This window comes from Aspergillus steynii (assembly GCF_002849105.1).
Source record: "Aspergillus steynii IBT 23096 chromosome Unknown P170scaffold_5, whole genome shotgun sequence".
NCBI lineage: Eukaryota > Fungi > Ascomycota > Eurotiomycetes > Eurotiales > Aspergillaceae > Aspergillus > Aspergillus steynii.
Genome location: NW_020194402.1, coordinates 2576096 through 2594736, shown reverse-complemented (window position 1 = coordinate 2594736; position 18641 = coordinate 2576096). Strand labels below are relative to the sequence as shown.

At 52.9% G+C, this 18641-nt stretch overlaps 8 protein-coding genes across 8 annotated transcripts; 7 read left to right on the top strand and 1 right to left on the bottom strand.

Moving 5' to 3' along the window:
• Nucleotides 1-134: 134 nt before the first annotated feature.
• P170DRAFT_448053 (uncharacterized protein) lies at nucleotides 135-2336 on the top strand (the record flags this gene model as incomplete). The annotated part of the gene is made up of 2 exons (XM_024850939.1): nucleotides 135-2136; nucleotides 2212-2336. The coding sequence occupies 2 exons, from the start codon at nucleotides 135-137 to the stop codon at nucleotides 2334-2336; spliced, it is 2127 nt and encodes a 708-aa protein (XP_024703624.1).
• Nucleotides 2317-3876, bottom strand: P170DRAFT_437987 (uncharacterized protein). The gene is made up of 2 exons (XM_024849489.1): nucleotides 3390-3876; nucleotides 2317-3265 (listed from the first exon to the last, which is right to left on the bottom strand). Exons 1-2 carry the CDS (start codon nucleotides 3487-3489, stop codon nucleotides 2490-2492), a joined length of 876 nt encoding a protein of 291 aa, XP_024703623.1. The 5' UTR covers nucleotides 3490-3876; the 3' UTR covers nucleotides 2317-2489.
• Nucleotides 3877-4602: 726 nt separating this feature from the next.
• P170DRAFT_476940 (transient receptor potential ion channel family protein) lies at nucleotides 4603-6696 on the top strand (the record flags this gene model as incomplete). The annotated part of the gene is made up of 1 exon (XM_024853396.1): nucleotides 4603-6696. One exon carries the CDS (start codon nucleotides 4603-4605, stop codon nucleotides 6694-6696), a length of 2094 nt encoding a protein of 697 aa, XP_024703622.1.
• Nucleotides 6697-9868: 3172 nt separating this feature from the next.
• On the top strand, nucleotides 9869-12204 carry P170DRAFT_510948 (uncharacterized protein; the record flags this gene model as incomplete). The annotated part of the gene is made up of 2 exons (XM_024854833.1): nucleotides 9869-10985; nucleotides 11033-12204. The coding sequence occupies 2 exons, from the start codon at nucleotides 9869-9871 to the stop codon at nucleotides 12157-12159; spliced, it is 2244 nt and encodes a 747-aa protein (XP_024703621.1). The 3' UTR covers nucleotides 12160-12204.
• A 310-nt stretch (nucleotides 12205-12514) lies between these two features.
• On the top strand, nucleotides 12515-13259 carry P170DRAFT_448051 (BTB/POZ domain-containing protein; the record flags this gene model as incomplete). The annotated part of the gene is made up of 2 exons (XM_024850938.1): nucleotides 12515-12558; nucleotides 12614-13259. The coding sequence occupies 2 exons, from the start codon at nucleotides 12515-12517 to the stop codon at nucleotides 13257-13259; spliced, it is 690 nt and encodes a 229-aa protein (XP_024703620.1).
• Nucleotides 13260-13772: 513 nt separating this feature from the next.
• Nucleotides 13773-14443, top strand: P170DRAFT_437985 (uncharacterized protein). Its single transcript, XM_024849488.1, has one exon. The coding sequence runs from the start codon at nucleotides 13870-13872 to the stop codon at nucleotides 14362-14364; it is 495 nt and encodes a 164-aa protein (XP_024703619.1). The 5' UTR covers nucleotides 13773-13869; the 3' UTR covers nucleotides 14365-14443.
• Nucleotides 14444-14922: 479 nt separating this feature from the next.
• On the top strand, nucleotides 14923-15730 carry P170DRAFT_437984 (uncharacterized protein). The gene has a single exon (XM_024849487.1). It carries the CDS (start codon nucleotides 15165-15167, stop codon nucleotides 15699-15701), a length of 537 nt encoding a protein of 178 aa, XP_024703618.1. The 5' UTR covers nucleotides 14923-15164; the 3' UTR covers nucleotides 15702-15730.
• A 967-nt stretch (nucleotides 15731-16697) lies between these two features.
• Nucleotides 16698-18608, top strand: P170DRAFT_456877 (putative general amidase). Its single transcript, XM_024851658.1, has 3 exons — nucleotides 16698-17034; nucleotides 17099-18377; nucleotides 18426-18608. Exons 1-3 carry the CDS (start codon nucleotides 16732-16734, stop codon nucleotides 18584-18586), a joined length of 1743 nt encoding a protein of 580 aa, XP_024703617.1. The 5' UTR covers nucleotides 16698-16731; the 3' UTR covers nucleotides 18587-18608.
• Nucleotides 18609-18641: the final 33 nt, after the last annotated feature.

Here is an 18641-nt window from a genome sequence, read left to right as displayed (position 1 = left end):
TTTTTCCATTAGATAATCCCGGCGCCAACTCTAGAATCCTTTGTTTTGGCCCCTTCAACTTCCCTCCAACTCAAGCCAAGCCACCATGGCTTCTCATCCCAGTAAGTCCCCCATCTAATTTCGAGCTCTCGCTAATGTCGCCAGCTCCCACCCTTCGTCGAAGTTGTATTTTCTGCCGCACGCGCAAGATCCGATGTACAGGGGGTCACATCTGCGCTGCATGTCGCGAGCGTAATATCGACTGCGTCTACAGTCCCGAGGCTCGTAAAGGCCGACCTAGACGAAAAGTGCGACATGACTCGTCCACCAGTCCTGCGGCCGCCGAGACGCCGCCTGGCATCACGACGCCTGCATCGCCCCAAACCACGCTCGGCGAGGACCTAGAGCAGCGTTTCAATGCCTACTTCATCAGTAATCCGGGCTCGCGATCGAATCTGTTCCAGAATTCCATCGCCTCGTTCTACAGGCGGTCTGGGCCTGCCCCGGCTGGTCCAACACATCTCAAGTATGAAGAACTGCTCTCTTTGATGGGCCTTGAGATGGTGGAGATGCTGCTGCTGCGTCTAGGGCATTTAGGATGCGAGAGACCCGAGACAGTGACGAATCGCAACGCGTTCATTACCGGATTGGCGGCCGATACGACCGCGTCGATGTTCGAGCCGTCGCAGCATGAGAGCCCACTGCCCGCGCTGGGTTCGCAGCGTATCCTCCAACTTGTCGATCTATGGTTCAACGTGCATCCGCTGTCGGCGCTGGTATCTAAGACCCTTCTAATCAATCGCATTAAGGACGGCACGGTCGACGAGGCCCTCCTCGCTCTTATCCTCGCTGATGCAAGCGAGTTTTACCGCGCCCGAGTTACTAGCCACGATGCCATTGACACCGAGGTCCTCTTCCAATGGGGCGCCACGCAGCTCCAACACCGTCCGGCCCTCCCCTCGCTCTCCACCTCGCAGTCCCTCGTCCTGATGGCCTGGCGCGAGCTGTGCATCGGCCACGCCCGCCGCGCCACCTGTCTCATCGGATACGCCTGTCGCAACCTCGCGCGACTCAACGAGCAATGGCAGCGCCACGAGCGCAAAGACACTCGCAAACTCAACGGCATCGCCATCAGCGACGTCGAGCTCGAGATCCTGCAGAACATCTACTGGTTCTGTCTCTCCACCACCGCCTGGGCCTTTATGCAGATCGACCAGCCCTTCTCGCTCTTCGTGCCGGACGAGACGCCTGCCTTTCCCTGTGTCGACGAGTCATCGTCCGCCTTGCTCCATCTCGATCGCGCGTCCGATCATATCTCTACCTTGCCCGCGCAGACGGCCGCCCTGCGATCCCTCTGGCCTCTCAGCCAGATCAGCAGTACCGTGGGGCATATCTATACGTTGTATCTGAATGCGCCGAAGGACGCAGGAGAATCGAGTACGCCCTGGCAAACGAGACACATTCATCAGCTGCATCGACTGCTTCAGTCGCGGGTGGATCTCTCGGCGTTGGCGCGTGAAATCCGCGGGATCCTGATGCAGGCGATCCGTGCCGTCGAGACGGAAGTTCGGACAGGTGTGACGCGGTCACAGCTCCTGGTCGCTTATCATACGATTGCGATTCATATGCTGTTTCCACCGGCAGGGCCCGGTTCACTCGATGAAGACGGGAATGAGGACGTGACGGATGCGTTCTGGCACTCTGTGCAGGCTATTCTGGGCCTGAGGGATGTTGACGTTGGAGAGGGGGTGTCTGCCTCTCCATCTGTTTTCTCCAAGCCCGACTCGGCCTCTATAGCACCTTTTATATCCCTTGCGATAGACACCTGCACTCGCGCCTTGACCCATCTTTACCATCATCACCATGCAGCCGCCAACCAGATCCAACCCCAATTCCAACCCCAACCCCAAACGCAAATCCTTCTCGACCACACGACGCACCTCCACTCTGCCTGCCTGCACGAACTCGAAACCACATCGGCATCATCCTACTCCATCCTCCGCGCGTCCAAAAAACGCCTCAAAGGCCTCAAACTCGCCCTGCAGAGTCTCGGATCGCCGCCGTCGCTGCCGGAGCTGGAGCTCCCCGGGGTGGGCTGGACGCCTGAGGGTCTTTCGTCCTTCTCCGGACCAGTCGCAGGGGAGGGGGCGATGGGGGGTATGTCAGGGGAGGGAGACGGAGATGGAGGGATTCTGACCGTAGATGGTCTCGGGGGTGTGGATCCCTGGGCAGGGCTGGAGATCGTGGATCCGTGTTTCTTTGCGGATGCGTCGGATGGGACAGGGCTGTTGGGGTTCCCGGGTCTGATGACGGGGGGGAAGGAGTTTAATTTCGATCTGGATTTTGATTTTGTGTAGTCTCATATTTCCAATTTGTATTATATCCATCTATCCCATCGACCAAGGACCTAAATAAACGAGTAAAAGAAAAGGAAAAGGCTAACCGAACATCGCAACCAAAACCATTCAAATCCCATCCCACAACATAAAAGAAAAGAAAGACAAAACCAATCAAGCCGTCAAACTAACCACCCTCCCCTCAAACTCGCCCTTCCCCTCGACCAACCTCTCAAACATCCACGCGCCAACATCCTTTCTCGAAATCGTATACCCAACCGCAGCATCGTCATCGACCCCGAAGCGAATCTTCCCAGCCCCAACCCCCTCGCCCGACGTCAACAAACTCGGCCTGAGAATCGTATACCCGCTCAGCGCGCGCTCGCCCTCTGGCTCCCTCCGCATCTCCCCCCGGATGACCTCCTCCATCACGCGCTTGTCGTCGTGCGGCACCTTCAGCATCCAATGGTACAGCGGGATCATGGCGATGGGGATGTCGCGTTTCGACGCGATGCCGGTGGTGCTGACGACGATGAGGAACGGCTTCTTCCTCTGGCTGGGTGCAGCGGTGTGATTGCCCCCGGTGGAGCCAGACCCTGACCCGGTCCCGGACCCAGCCCCCGCGAGACCCTGGCTCTGCAGTCCGCGACACGCGTCCAGCACCGCGCGCACCGCATCCTGACAGATAGTCGGGTTGTCGAGGGTGGGACGCAGCGGGTTATCGAAGCGCGGGGTGCCGCCGACGCCGGAGACGATGAAGTCGACCAGCTCACCGTCACCGTCTGGGCTGGAATTGGGAGTGTCGGGGGCTGACGCAGACGCGACGATCAGCGTCCTGCGCACGGCGTCGGCGTCGTCGATCGAACCCTGGATGACGGCGAGATTGGCGGTGGGGACGGTGACGTCGTGTTGGTGGAGGAGGGCGTGGAGTTTCGGGGGGGATCGTACCACTGTATTTTTGTGGGATTGGTTGGTTAGTTTGAGAGGGATTGGGCTTGTTTGGGCTTGTCTTTTCTTTTCTTTTTTTCTTTTTCTGGGTTAATGGAGGGGTTGGGGATGTGGACTTGGACGTACGGGCGTTGCAGCGGTAGCCGGCCTGCAGGGCGGGAATGAGACAGTTCAGGGTGCAGCCGCCGGTGGCTCCGAAGAAGGCGATGGTTTTGGGGCGGGGCATTTTGATCACGGAGGAGGGAGGAAATGTTGATGGTATATGAAGTACTGACTGTAAATGGTATTGATGGATAGAGTCGATCTGGAATGATCAGCTCTCAGCTCTTATACTGAGTCGAAGGGTGAAGTCTCCGCGACTCGACGGAGACTTTCTTGGCAAGGCTCCGTGGCCTCGTGGCGTCGGCGACTTTGGATGTCGGTGGCGGACGTGGAGGGATGGAATTGGATCTGTCTTTCAGTCTGTCTACTCCAGTATTTGTGTGACTGTCTGTGATCGTAGTTGGTGGTTAGATCTCAGCGTCCATTACTCGATCGGGAGTGGATAGACCGTTATGAGATGGCAATTATGACTGGCTGAGTCAGATGCCAACTTATGCAGTCGTCTGTCTCGTTCGAATTTCAGATAAATTAATTTACTTTCGCCGAAGCCCAAAGGACATTAAAATTAAAATTAATCGCCAGCGCTCGGATGTTCCACGCACGTGCCCTGCAATCTTGGATCGTACGACTTCAGTATTTAGTACGAGGTGGTTATACGATGGACGGACGATATACGATAGACGATGAAGGTACAGATCCAGACGAGTGTTGTCGACTACACACTGATAACTGCACTGCAAATCCATTGCAGAAGAGATCCTCATTAAAATGAAGGACCGGATTACGTCAGATTTTGGCCGAGGATTCTTCAGTGAGAATCAGTAGAATTAGAATCACTCGAACCCAAAGGATCCAGAACGATCGCCAGAAGAGGAAGAACCAGTACGAATACCACTCCAGAGGGTCAAGAACCTTTAAATCATCCCTGACTCCATCCAACACGTACTCGTAGCCGCCCGTCTGCGAGTGGACCCTCTCAGCACTAACCATGGCTCAGCCCCAGGGGTTTCATGATGATCTTTTCTTAGACCCTCCGGAGTCTTGAGTAAGATGCTGCCTGTCCCCCTGACGTCCAATTGACACTTGCCCCCAGATCGTTTCACCTTTTGCTTTCCTCTGCTCTTCTCCCTTCCTCCCTTCTCTCCTTCCCTCCTATCTCGACTCCGACTCTCGACCTCGACTCCTTCCTCGCCTTCCTCTCCTCCCTCCCCGGTATGGACCCGGCCTTCCGTCCGTCATGAAATTCTCCAACTTCGTCGCGGGCGCGCTCGCCGCCTTCGCCCCCCTCGTCCATGCCACCAACTTCATCGCCGCCGACTCGCTCATTCAATGCGGCGACAACACCAAGCTCTCCGTCACCAAATTCTCCGTCCTCTTCACCCCCGAAAATAAAACCCTCGAGGTCGGTTTCGAAGGCTCCACCGCCATCTCCGGAAAGGTGGACATGCAGGTCGACCTGATCGTCTACGGCTACAAGGCCCTGACCGAGCACCTCGACCCCTGCAGCTCCAAAGGTCTGACCGGTCTCTGTCCGATGACTCCGGGTGACCTGGACCTGAAATCCGCCAAAATCGACGTCGGCTCCGATGTCCTGAGCAAGATCCCCGGCATCGCCTTTAACGTCCCCGATCTGGATGCTCTCGTGCGCATCAACGTCAACGACAAGAAGACCGGCGACAGCATCGCCTGCGTCGAGACCCAATTGTCCAACAGCAAGTCCGTCTACCAGGTCGGCGTGTCCTGGACCGTCGCCGTCATCACCGGCCTGGGGATCATCATGTCCGCCGTCTACTCCGTGCTCGGTCACTCGCAGACCGCCACCCACGTCGCCTTCAGCGCCATCTCGTTCTTGACCTTCATGCAGGCCCAGGCCATGGCCGGCATGATGTCCGTCCATATGCCGCCCATCGTGCAGGCCTGGACCCAGAACTTCCAGTGGAGTATGGGCATTATTCACCTGGAGGGCTTGCAGACGCTCTGCACCTGGTTCCAGCGCGCCACCGGGGGCACCCCTTCGACCCTGCTGTCCGACCTGTCGCACACGTCCGTCATCGTGCAGAAGCGCTCGTCCATCCTCTCGCGGGCTGCCAGCGCCCTGGCGCGTCGTGCCGACGAAGGCGCCGGGCAGGTCACCGTGCGCGGCATCGAGCGCGTGGGCTTCCGCGCCTCCATCGAACCCAGCAACGTCTTCATGACCGGCTACTTTTTCTACTACTTCATCGTCGTCGTCATCCTCATCTGCGCCCTCCTGACCAAGCTCATCTGGAAGCTCCTGAGCAAGAAGCGCCATCTGCCCGTGCAGCTGACCGCCGGCTGGACCTCGCTGACCCGCGGCACGCTCTTTCGCCTGATGTTCCTGGGCTACACGCAGATGTGCGTGCTGTGCCTCTGGGAGCTGACGCACCGCGACTCCGGCGCCGAGATGGCCCTCGCCATCTCCATGTGGCTGCTGACCTCGCTGGCCCTGGGCTGGGCCACCTTCAAGATCTTCCAGCGCGCCAAGCGGTCGATCAGCATGCACAACAGCCCCGCCTACACGCTCTACTCGGACCCGACCTGCTTCAACAACTGGGGTTTCCTGTACATCAACTACCGCGCCACCGCCTACTACTTCATCGTGCCCATGCTCGTCTACACCATCATCAAGGGCATGGTGATCGCCTTCGCGCAGTCCGCCCCCGTCGCCCAGACCGCGCTGATCCTCGTCCTCGAAGCCATCATGCTGATCGGCGTCAGCATCATCCGGCCGTACATGGACAAGGGCACCAACATCTACGGAATCGCCGCGGCCGCCGTCAACTTCCTCAACTCGGTCTTCCTGCTCATCTTCTCCGACGTGTTCAACCAGCCCGCCCTCATGACCGGCATCATGGGCGTCATCTTCTTCGTCTACAACGCCGTCTTTGCCATCGTCATCCTCATCTGGATCCTGCTGGGCGTCTACCACGCCATCCGCCTCAAGGAGCCCGACTCGCGCTACCAGCCCATCAACGACGACCGCAACTCCTTCATGCGCTCCGGCGACCAGATGACCACCGAGCTGGACGCCCTCGGCAAGTCCGCCCGCGGCGACCTGCGCTTCCAGTCCCTGGGCGACGGCGACGACTGGAGCCCCGCCCGCGAGAAGGCCCCCGTCTGGAACAACGACCCCTACCACCACAGCGACTACGGCCACAGCGGCAACAACAGCCCGCACACGATGGCCGGCGCCCGCTCACAGACCGATATCGTCGATCTCTCGGTGCCGCTGGTCCCGAGCGGCAACACCCACGACGCGCGGTACGGCCAACCACAGTATGGCCAACCGCAACAACCGCAAAGGATGTTTTAGTTTCTGTCTGATACCTACGAGTGGACTTTATTTTGGATTGTACATAAAACCGCTGTTCTTTGATGTCCTTTTTATCTTTCTTGTTGATATTGATATCTTGTAGCATAGATTTGGAGTTTCAGTGCCGGAGTATATACATGGATTTAATGTTTGTTGATGATTTCTTCCTCACCTGCTATTCATATTCATCTTAATCTTCATGCTGATGGTTGCTGCCTAAGGATTGGTATCTGGATCTGGATCTTAATCTCGCTAACACTAATACTAACACTAACATGAACAATGAACACCCACTGCCGAGCACGATGTCAGATGCAATAATACCACCCAAGACTCAAATTTGCCTGGGCAGTGCTACTCCGTACCTTAGTGAATGCTACTACTCCGTATAGGTACTAATTAGCCCATCCGGGCTCATCCGACCGGTGATTTCTCCTTTAAATAATGGGTCTGGTTTCAGGTGGAGTTAGTGTGGAAGGTGGAGTAATTTGGTAAATTACCTACTTCGGAGTGGTCGGTTGCTCAGGTACGGCGTTTGGGAGTTAGGCAGTAGGATTTACTATTGAGATTTCGATCCAGGGACAGGGATAGGGTCAGGGTCAGGGGATCTTGGTTCGCTTTGCATGTCTAGAATGGTCGTGGTTCGGGTGGGTTTAAGTAATATTGGGATGCCCAATGTGGTTGTGTTGTTGATTTTATAGGAAGAAATCACTATACTTGAAATTGCTAGTTATTAAACAGGGGAAATCGGTAAAATGCTTGGCATTCGATTGCGCGTCAAAGCTCTACACGGCCCTCCCTAAATTGGTAACCGTGAAGCTGATTTGATTTCCGAAACAGGTAATTAATGCTTGACAACGTCCGAAGACAAGCTCGAAGCGATCGCTATACTGAAGTTTCCGAGGGCTTTATCCAACATGGAGATACAGAAAAGAAAGACCCGGCTCGCGCAGTTTGGCTCTACTAATGGTAAGCCACAATCGCGAAATGCCGTTCAAGCGACATTAAACGACTCTACTCTATCCGAAGAAGAACCGTCCAGAATCATTTAATCGCATTTTACCTAAAGAACTTGACTATTTTAATATAACCTTACCTGGGCTCTATATCTTAACATCGGCTTTTCTAGAAATATTTAATATTAATAATACTATCTTCTCTCCCGTCGTCTCCCTACCTCAGATGTATCTTTTGCCTCCCCGCTTCGAGAATCCGTCCTCTTGTTACAGACTAGCCTACTTTAATAAATACGAAACAGGACGTGAACGATCTGACGTGTCAAGGGTCTGATAGCAACTGACTAGCCTGCAGATCACAGTTACCATTATCTCATGGAAGGCCTGAGCCGTTAGGCATCTGGGACATGCAAACAGCTGTTTGCTGCGGAGCTCCTCTACCCTTTCATCTCCTGTAGATAGCTGACCAGTCAATTCACCAATGTATCTTGAAGTGATTTAATGCACCATACTGGGCACATTTCATCAGAATATCAACACAATCATCTCGTGCTATCCTGGAGTTTTACAGAAGCTGCATGATCGCCTCATTGTCTTCACTGTGGATAGGGAGCTATATTGATGTGAATGGTCTATAATAGTTTACTATGACTTTATCATATCTTGACTACCAATACAGACAAGTGTTGCGACCCGGCCCAGAGATATCACACCAGAAAAGCTCTTCTCTATGTACGTTCAAGGCCATTTATTTCCAGCTGAGCTCGAACAACTATAAAGGCTACATACTGCCTCTCTAAATCAATCGGACAGCTGTTTCTCATCTTCAGCACACAGTCAGATATTGAGTGTGATAATATAATGAACTGACCGAAACACTATGCAGGAAGTTGAGTTTGAAAGGTCAAAAGCATCACAATATCACATACCACATCGGACGGTATAGTGACTGGCTGATGAAGTCCGTGGTTGATGACATCCGTGGACAGGATTGGTGGGATGTCACCATTTAGACAGGGATTTTAGGCTATAAAAGGGTTTCCATCCTGCTATTGTTTACAACCTGTACCCGTTATAGTGACGTTCGAGCCTAATGTGACTTACACGCCAGTTACCTCTTATGTTATCCACAACCCAGGGTGAGTTCTTCGCCCCCATCATGTTGACCAGACGAGATGACTGTCTCTCACATAGTGCTCCCATCTCAACCCTTGATTTCCGAAACCACGAAACTTCGAAGCGCCAAAAGGCACATTAAAAAAAGAGAATGAGAACTGGACAGAAAAACCAGAAGATAGCGCTGACCGTCAAGATTCCAACGACAACCCAGGAATAGACCCAGGAAGTTGGCCAAAGTAGGGCTCTAAAACTCTTCTGAAATCCAAATACGCGGCTACGCAGTGCCGATCAAACAAGCTCACTTTAAGAAAGTTCAGTCACATCATGCTACGGGTAGAGGATACGAGCCAGCCAGTTAGAATCAATCTCTTGATTAAGTGACAGTTCCATTAATAACTCGCAATGCCCCAGCCGGACCAAACCAACACTTGGTCCAACAGCCTCGAAGAGTATGGGGTTAGCCTACGTCGTCAGTGCGCCAAGCAACAAGCGATAATATTATGATCTTCTCATTCCATCCAATAAGGACAGCAGCTGCATTGCTAACTGTATAGAAGTTGGAACCGGTAAGGCTGGGTTGCCTGCCGAGATTTCATCGTCAGGGGCGGATACTTAGAGTGAACCGTCGGGGGCCAAAAGCGATCCCGATGAGGGAGGTGTACAAGGCTGTGGTGTTCTAACATCCAACGTTTAACTATCATTGACCACTGAGCCGCAGTTCGGCGTGGACCGCAGGATTTAGATCTGCGCGCCAACCCATACATATTCTTCCTCAGGCCAACAGACAAGAGTCAATGCTACTCCGATAGGGTCTTGATGCGCCCCCACGCCGCGAATCATAAGGAACAGGATTAGCGCAGAGCAGATGGCAGTGCTTGTTTTGTATGTTCCTGGCAGGATGTATGCGCTCTCATACGCTGTCGTATTTCTTTACAGTATGGAGGATCTGTAGCCTGATCAATTTGAAACGGTCCCAGTTTTCATCAAATGGATTTGGATGAGTCGTTCGCTCGATGATATAACTGAGCAGTGTCCAGGCTTGCCATTGTTTGATTCACAAATCCCACATTCGTTTACTGCCATCGCGACACTGCAATATGCATCCCCTCTGGGCCGTCGGTATCGGCTCCGTCCTTCTGGCGCCTGTCCAGGGTTTCCCTCATTCTAGTTCATTTGCTGTGTCCTGCTCGGGCAATTGCTCGTCGTCAATCGTTAGCCCGACTGGTTCGGTTCCGGTGACTCTGAGCGATACGACTGCTGAAGTTGCAACTACTGAGGCTGCGACTACTGAGGATGCAGCTACCGAAGATGAAACTACCGAGGCTGCAGCTACTGAGTCCGCAGTTTCGACGGACACAGGATCAGTGCCTGTCATTCCATCTCCATCCGTTTCGGCAGATGGAGAGACTACTTCAGTGCCGGTGATCCCTACGTCGGGGGGCGTCACCTCTCCGTCGTTGGACTCGTCTGCATTGACTGCATCCACGGCTGTGACGAGTGAACCTGCTTCTGAGTCAGAGTCAGATGCCACCGCTTCTGATCCTACCGAGCCCGCCACAACTGATTCTGAGCCTGCTACAGGTTCCGAGTCTGCCACTTCCAGGTCGTTGATCTCGTCTGCTGCAACGGGATCTACGGTTGTCACTCCATCTCCCGGGTCTACTGGCTCGGCAACTACAGGGTCTGAAGCCGTGACGTCGGGGTCTTTGATCTCTGCATCGACGGCATCAACGGCTGTCACGAGTGAGCCTCTTACATCGTCTGCCTCAAATGCTACCGCTCCCATCAATTCTACAGAGCCCGCAACCACTGGCTCTGAACCTACCACTTCCAAGTCGTTGATTTCGTCTGCTTCAGCAGGGTCTACAGCTGTGTCTAGCCCTATAACAACCGATGCATCCGCTACGACCCCGGAGTCCACATCCAGCTCAACCGGCACTGAACCTTCGGCCGAATCTTCCACCGAATCTTCGAATGAGTCAACAGAAACAGCAGGCGAGTCTACCACCGACGCCCCCTCGACCGACTCCCCCTCGACCACCGAGAGCCTCTCGACCATCACTTCAGCCTCCGTTTCCCTCGAAACGGTGGCCACGCTCCCCGGCATCACGGACAACACCATCCTCGAGACCACCAAAGACGGCCACAAGACCAAGGTTCCCGTGTTCTATAACTGTGACTGGTGCAATGGAATCGTGGTCCTGTGGGGAATGGGTGCGTACTCCATCCACGAGACCCTTAATCTATACTGACAATCACAGGGGCTGCCAATGGCATCTATCCCCCACCAGGACCTGGATGGCCAACTGTCACCATCGATGACGGCAGCCCGACTGCCGAGCCTACGCCTGATGGTGATGACCCGGATGACGACCCCGAGCCTGAACAGACGGCGTCAGACAGCAGACCGACCGAGACGGCCAAGAAGACTTCCGCCGAGGAGTCATCCAGCAGCTCTACCCAGTCTTCAAGCACTGCTGAGTCCTCGAGCACCACCCCGTCTTCGACGTCAGCTGCGTCAACCACCTCCACGCCGTCTTCGACCTCGAGCACGCCCTCCTCAACCACTTCTCCATCCACCTCCACGCCCAGCTCGACCTCAACCTCAGCCGATGTCTGCACGCCCAGGCCCCGACAGACGATAACCTGGCGCTCAAGAAGCACAACATCCTCTCCCTCCTCCACCGCCGCCCCATCCACCACCAGCGGCAGCACCCTAACAACTACCACCTCGCCAACCACCACCAAAGCCCCCTACACCGTGACGCAAGACAACAACGCCGTAGTCGCCTGCTCCGACTACAACGTCACCACCATGTCCAACCCATTCCGCGTCTGGCCCGTAGTTTCTGCCTTCACCATGACCCTCTGCCAGGGCCAGAACTCCACCATATCGACCTACGTCCCGCCCACCACAAGCACGACCTCGACCTCCTCCACGCCCAGCTTCTCCGCCACGCCCACCGAGGAAGTCGCCTGCTTCGAGACGCACGGATCCAGCGACGCAGACAAGCTCGTCCTCCAGGGCAACCTCGAGGAGGGCGTCGACGAGTACTGCCGTGGCGGCGACTCCGAGGACGAGATCCGCTCGGACCCCGACAGCAAGTGGAAGGGGAGCGACCCGGTGCAGAATAATCGGTTCTTCGGCGGGTATGTGTTCAACGACGATGCGCCGGAAGAGTGTCATCAGATCTGGAACGATGATTCCACGTCGTTTGTGAACTCGTTGTGTTCGGAGCCGATGCAGGCGATTCGTGAGAAGTGTGAGTGGAATGGTGGCAGGGTGAGGAATGCTTGTGGACAGTGGTGGTTGGGAACATGTCCGTTGGTGACTTCGCCGTATAAGGGGTATAATAAGTGTGAGCCGAATGAGCAGGATACGATTTGATTTGAAGGAGTTGAGTTTGTTTTAGAGGGGGGATGTTGTTAGGGGAGTTCCTTCCTTTTATGTATTTTCTGTTGGTTTCTTGTTCATAATTCGAGAAAGAATACATACATCTGATAGAAAGTGTACCTTCTTATCCTAATGCCACTTGAGGTATTAAGGACTTGCAGTGAATGTTATTGGTTTCGCTCAACCTCCAGTCTTCCACAAGAATTGACATTTTGAATTTCGACTCTGCATCATCTTAACATTGAAGTTGAATCATCACTTCCGGCAGCCAAACCTTTCAAAAAGACCTTTCATGAAACGTGACTTCCCCGAGTCAACATTGCAGACAGCCCATCAACAAATAAAAGCGATGGCTTCGAAATCAACCCGAGTCGGGAAAAAGAATGTCAATAAGTGGGCACAGCGCTTAACATTTCTAAATGAATGCAGTATACTAATCTAGCGCAAGATTCCAGGGAAGGACCATCGACATAGTCGTGGGAGTCGAGCGCAAGGTTTACAGCGTCCACGAGCAACTGATTCGCGCCTCTTCTGTGTTCTTCGACAAGGTCATGGCAGGCGAATGGACGGAGTCCAGGCAGCGCACAGTTCAACTTCCAGACGATGACCCGGAGATATTCGCGCTCTACGTACACTGGCTCTACTGCGGCACCCTGCCTGTGTTCTGTGATGAACCAGATCCCGCCAAAAATGATGAGTACATGGGTCTAATCAAGGCCTATGTCCTGGGTGATAAGCTATTGGACGCCGAGTTCCACAACGCCGTGATTGACGCTATCGTCGAGGAAAGTCGCTCTGAGGCGCAGGACAAACATCTTTGGTTCCCTGGGGAAAAGGTAATCGAATATGCCTACGAAAACACGACCGAGCGGGCACCAATACGTAGGCTACTCGTTGATATGTGGGCGATTTATGCGAAGAGTTCGTGGCTCGATGACCCGGAGGAGAGCGCATATCTTCCGCATACCTTTCTTCTGGGGCTGCTCTCCAAGCGACTGGATTCAAATTTTGATGCTAATGAGTCTATTGAGGCCTGCAATTATCACACCCACAAACACAGCCATGATAACTTATCGCCGCCAGAAGAGAAGTAGTTCAAACTACAGTTTCATGGATTTTGTGGCAAGTTTTTATTTCCTTCTGTGTGTTCTGAAGAATTGACCTTCTCAATCTGCATACTGTCCCTTTCGTTTGGATTCTTGTATGGAGGGCCAAAGTCCCAGTAACATGCTCTCAGTTACACTTTGGGAAGAAGCTAGGCACGGATAATATTCTGCAAAATCTTGCTTCTATTCTTTGTTTTATCTTTCTCTTTCTCTCCCCATTTTTATTTTTGTTATTTCCCATGCTTCTTTTGCTTTTGCCGACTGGTCTAGGCCACTCGCTGTTCTAGTTTATGCATGATGCAGCCGCCAGACCGTCATCAAATGAGAAGTCTTTTTTCCCTATCAATCAGGCTGCCGCCTGTAACACTGGCGCCTTATCCACTTCATTCAGACAGGATCTACGCCCAGCGTAAACTAAGAATCCAGGCGGCTAGTAGAGCAGCGTATCTTCTATAAAAAAGTATCGAATCCCTGGAAATTCTGTCTCGGCTCCTTTTAATTCTCCATGTTTATTCATCTTTCTTTCGATTCCAACCCAATACCATATTCCACCACACATAAAAGATATACACCTCTATAAACAGACTTCCTCTTCAAAATGCCTCTTCGACCAAAATCCTCCATCGCCGCCCAGTACGAAGATTACTCCATCTACATCATGCTCAAAAGCCGCGGTGCCCTCCCGGGATTCCACTGGGGTCTATTCATCCCGACCAGCTCTCCAGCCGGGGAATTATGGCACGCAACCAACGAGACCGGTGGCTGGGTTGTTACGCCCACTTCGACCAACGAAATCCCCTTCTCCATGGCCCTTGTGCTGGCCTATAAGATCGGTTCTATTAGTCCCAGTGGGTTAGGAGCTGTGAAGAATATTCTGGATAACGTTCCGTACAATATATCGCACTCGCCAAATACAAATGAGCCATTCTCGTGCCGTATTTGGGTGAAGGATGCTTTGGTTCAGCTCCGTGAGAATGGGTTCATGCTTCTGAGGGATGTTTCGGAGATCGAAGAGGAGTTGATTGATCGAGCTAGTGATCATAAGGAGAGCGTGGAAAGAGGTGAGGAGGATGCTGTGGTGGGGAGCTTTTGAAATGGATTGGCATCAGGTGAGAGAAGGCTTAGATGTACAGGGGTGAAAATAGTATCTCAAGTCAACTGAGCAAAAAGGCTCCCCGATTCATCATCCAGAGTAACGTAGATTCTATGACCGTATGTATATCCGCCTTTGATGATTGAGATGCTCCTAGAAGCATATTAATGCGCTAAAATAGATACATAGAAAGAAACTGAAGTCCGTAAACATGCATCCAAAGCTTCCATCAAGGAAATTAATCCTAAAGTGTAGGATGCACGCACATCGTAAAATAAATCCTTAGAGCTTGTTCCGAAGTAGGGATAGATACCCGATCGAGGGTAGTACACTAGAAGATCATGGTCCAAAAGAGGGAATTGGATTATCCTGCGGGGGGTTGGGGGGAAAAGCGACTTCGTGAAGAAGTAACTAAAAGGGTTGTGCCGGTATGGATGATAGAATGCGGGGGGAATGAAAGAGGCTATACCAAATGGGTACCTCTCCGCTATCTTCCCATCTTTTCTTCATCACGTCAGATTTCATGTTTCCCCATTCTTGCGAATTCCCTATCCGACACTCAAAGGCGCGTCCATTTAGCTTTGGAAGATGGATACAACGAAGGACCAAGAAGAAACGACGCTCCACTCCCTGTTCGGTCGCAAGGTTGTCCGAGTCGGCGATAATCTCGCGGTGAAGTCGGGCAAGAATCTCCGCTCCCACAAGCGCAAACACTTCGATTTATCGCGGCAAACACAACCATCCCGGTTCCTAAAGTCCACGATGTTCAATGGGAAGATGGCAAAGTCGTGGCTATAGTGATGGACTATATCCCTGGCCAGCGGCTCGACGAAGTGTGGGACACTCTAGACCCCGACCAAAAGCTCCCCATTGCCGATGAGCTAAATTCCTATCTCTCCCAACTTCGCGAGTTGAAAGGCGACTACATCGGCGCTATTGATCGCGGTCCGGCTGTTATTGGACGCCGTATACCTATCGAATGTGGCCCGTTCGATTCTGAGCAACAATTCAATGAGTTCATCTTGGGGGATGTTGTTCCGTCAGCACCGGATTTACTACGGCATTATGCGAAATTCGCGCTCGAGAATAATCATCACATTGTTTTTGCTCACGCTGACTTTGCACCTCGGAATGTTCTTGTCGATGGAGGTCGAGTCACTGCCATCCTGGACTGGGAGGATTCGGGGTGGTACCCGGAATATTGGGAGCATATTAAGGCGCTTGCACAGTTAAAACCGATGCCTGACTGGCCGGAATATCTGGCCCGCATTCTTCCTCCGGGGTTTGAGAGAGAATATATAGGCATGTCCTTTCTAGCTCTGTTCTTACGACACTAACAAAAAGCCCGGGTGAACCGGTTATGTGCATCACGGTTGTAGATCCATTATGAAACACGAAAAACAGCGCAGCATTACGGTATTTGGTGAAGTCAAGCGGATCGCTCGCGTAAACGAGTATGGAAACTTTGGTCAGCATTTCAACGATAGACCAAATTGTTGATTTGGCTGTTGCTTTTCAAGGTGTACAAAACGGTGATTTATTGAAGGATTCGGGATTTTGATTGTCTGGATGAAAGTGAGTAATGTTGTGCCCACAGGTCAAGAGCTGCACATCCTAGCAATATTTGACGAGGGTCGAGCTGAGCAAATGGGAGCTAGGATACCTCCATAATAGCCAAGACAAGGCTAGGAAACATTCTCATTTGGCGCCCACCGGCCTTCTAGCTAACTAGGCAAGTGATTCGTGCGTGCACGTAAACGAGGAAAGCGGCAATATTGTAGGTAGGTAGGTAGGTAGTTTCTTTTATAGATCTCCGTATTTTCCAAATGTGTAACTCTTTTATCCTTATGTGCTATATTTACCATTGGTCGAAACGAGAGAGGACTATATTCAGAGATAAACGTGGGAAGAGGAAGTAGGATACAATCGTCCTGTTGGCGCTAATTGTACGGAGTCTGGCCCTGATTTACTGTAACCAATATAGTAGTACACTTGGCCATTGCTTGTGTATTGGCGGCGGTCTCATCATCTCATGATTCAAGTTGTTTGTAAAACTGCTTTACTGAGCTTGCATTTATCCTGGGCAGAATAGAAGTCAACTTACTTATATGAATTTCAAACACCGGTTTGAAAGGACCCATCCTAGGCAATATTCTCAAAAATAAAACCATTCCAGAAAACATACAAAGTACAGGGGCAGACTAAAGACTGACAGAATGCCTCAGGCACAGCGATAGAGTTGATGAGTCAGCGGCCGATTGCCTCGGCTCCTGATTTCCCCGCAAACGCTGTTGACCGTAACACCTGCTTTCACCTCCATTTTATCATCCATCCTCCTATTTCACGTAATAGCTATAATTGGCCATCATGTCCTCAAATATAACATATCCTGGGATTGCTCAACGCAAGCAATCCCATCTTGATGCTCAAATCCCCGCAGAATGGAAGCTCCCCGCATCGTTTATCCCCGAAGGGATGCTCTCCATTGCGGACTCCATCACCAACGTTAAAGAATACCAATCCGTCAACGTAATGGGTATCCCGAGGTCCTGCGGACTTCTTACGCATCAAGAGCTGGCTATCACAGAGAACTACGATATTCGAGCTCTTCTGACGATCATCGCCGAAGGAAAGCTCTCAAGTGAGGAGGTTATTCGGGCATTTAGTAAGGTTAATAGTTCCTCTTAATCTCCCTAATCCAAAGTCTCAACATAAACTAACGAGAGTATTGCAGAGAGCGGCTATCTCTCACCAATTGACTCGCTGCTTGACCGAGCCGCTGTTCGACCGCGCTGTCGCCAAAGCTAAACAACTCGACCTTCACCTGCAACAGACCGGTAAACCAATCGGTCCGCTGCACGGCCTCCCCGTCTCAGTCAAGGACCCCTTCCACGTCAAGGGATTCGACTCGTCTCTTGGCATCGCTGCTCTGGCATTCCAGCCCGCCACGGAAAACTCCCCCCTCGTCGACCTCCTGGAGTCCCTGGGCGCCGTCGTCATTGCCAAGACTAACGTGCCGCAGACCATGGGCGCCCTGGACAGCTGTAACCATCTCTTCGGACGCACTTTGAATCCTCAGAACCGCAAGCTCACGGCAGGAGGAAGTACGGGCGGAGAAGGAGTGCTGGTGGCCATGCGCGGGTCGATGGTTGGTTTCGGATCTGATATCGGAGGCAGCATCCGTGTTCCGGCAATGTGCAACGGTATATACGGATTCAAGCCCAGCGTGGGGAGGGTGCCGTACGGAAGCCAAGACGCGGGCATGATGCCCGGGAACATGCGTGTGTCTTTACAGGCCGTGGCGGGTCCGTTGGCGCGCTCGGTGGCTGATTTGGGGGCTATCATGGAGGAGATTGTTTCTCGCGCGGAGCTGTTCGGGGAGGACTGCATTCCCGGACAATGGCGGGGCGAGTTTCCCGCGCAGATGCCAGATACGCGGAAGCAGAATCTGACGATTGGTGTGCTGCGTTCGGACGGCTTGGTGGAGCCGTTGCCGCCCATTGCTAAGGTTCTGGATGAGGTGGCTCGGGCGCTGGGTCGCACGCCTGGCGTCGAAGTAGTCGAGATCCCAGTACCGCCTGCTCTAGCCAAGTGCCAAGCCATAGCTGGCAGGCTGATGGGCGCTGATGGAGGCAACAGCATGATGGATCTGCTTGACAAGACTGGAGAGCCTCTGATCCCCTGGCTCCAGGGACGCACCAAGCGCGGCAAGGAAATGACCGTGACACAACTAGGTCAGCTGCAGGCACAGCGATCGGTCATTGAGCGGGAACTACTGAAGATGTGGAACCAAAACGGCCGACGCGTCGATGCAATCATTCACCCCGTGGCGCCTCACCCGGTCCCTGAGATCGACCGGTACAACGCCGTCGGGTATACGTCCAGCTTCGTGCTCTTGGACTACCCGGCAGGCGTTATCCCGGTCAGGCCGTTCAACCAGGGAGATCTCGAGAAGGGGAAGGAAATGAAAACTCCCCTGATCGGCAGCTGGGATAAGGCCAATCGGAAGCTTTGTATGTTCGGCTTCTACACACCCCTGTTGACTTTGCTAACTTGAACAGGGGACGAGCAAACCGTCGACCGTCGAGTATACCTGGACTCGCCGCTGAGTATCCAGGTTGTAACACCAAAGCAGCGCGACTACGAGCTCTTCCGGGCCATGGAGATCATCGACCGTGTTGTACAAGCAGACAGGAATATCAGGCCAGCCTCGAAATTGTAAATCTAACCTGCTAAGAGCGATGCCATGTCAAAATGATATAGTTTGTATGGTACTC

Excerpts from the sequence above, each read along its gene's own strand:
- P170DRAFT_437987 (XM_024849489.1), bottom strand. The coding sequence starts at position 3,489 with ATGCCCCGCCCCAAAACCATCGCCTTCTTCGGAGCCACCGGCGGCTGC. Across the intron at positions 3,266-3,389 it reads CGGCTACCGCTGCAACGCCC|TGGTACGATCCCCCCCGAAA; the intron begins GTACGTCCAAGT and ends ACAAAAATACAG.
- P170DRAFT_437985 (XM_024849488.1), top strand. The coding sequence starts at position 13,870 with ATGCCTCTTCGACCAAAATCCTCCATCGCCGCCCAGTACGAAGATTAC.
- P170DRAFT_437984 (XM_024849487.1), top strand. The coding sequence starts at position 15,165 with ATGGACTATATCCCTGGCCAGCGGCTCGACGAAGTGTGGGACACTCTA.
- P170DRAFT_456877 (XM_024851658.1), top strand. The coding sequence starts at position 16,732 with ATGTCCTCAAATATAACATATCCTGGGATTGCTCAACGCAAGCAATCC. Across the intron at positions 17,035-17,098 it reads TTATTCGGGCATTTAGTAAG|AGAGCGGCTATCTCTCACCA; the intron begins GTTAATAGTTCC and ends AGAGTATTGCAG. Across the intron at positions 18,378-18,425 it reads TAAGGCCAATCGGAAGCTTT|GGGACGAGCAAACCGTCGAC; the intron begins GTATGTTCGGCT and ends TAACTTGAACAG.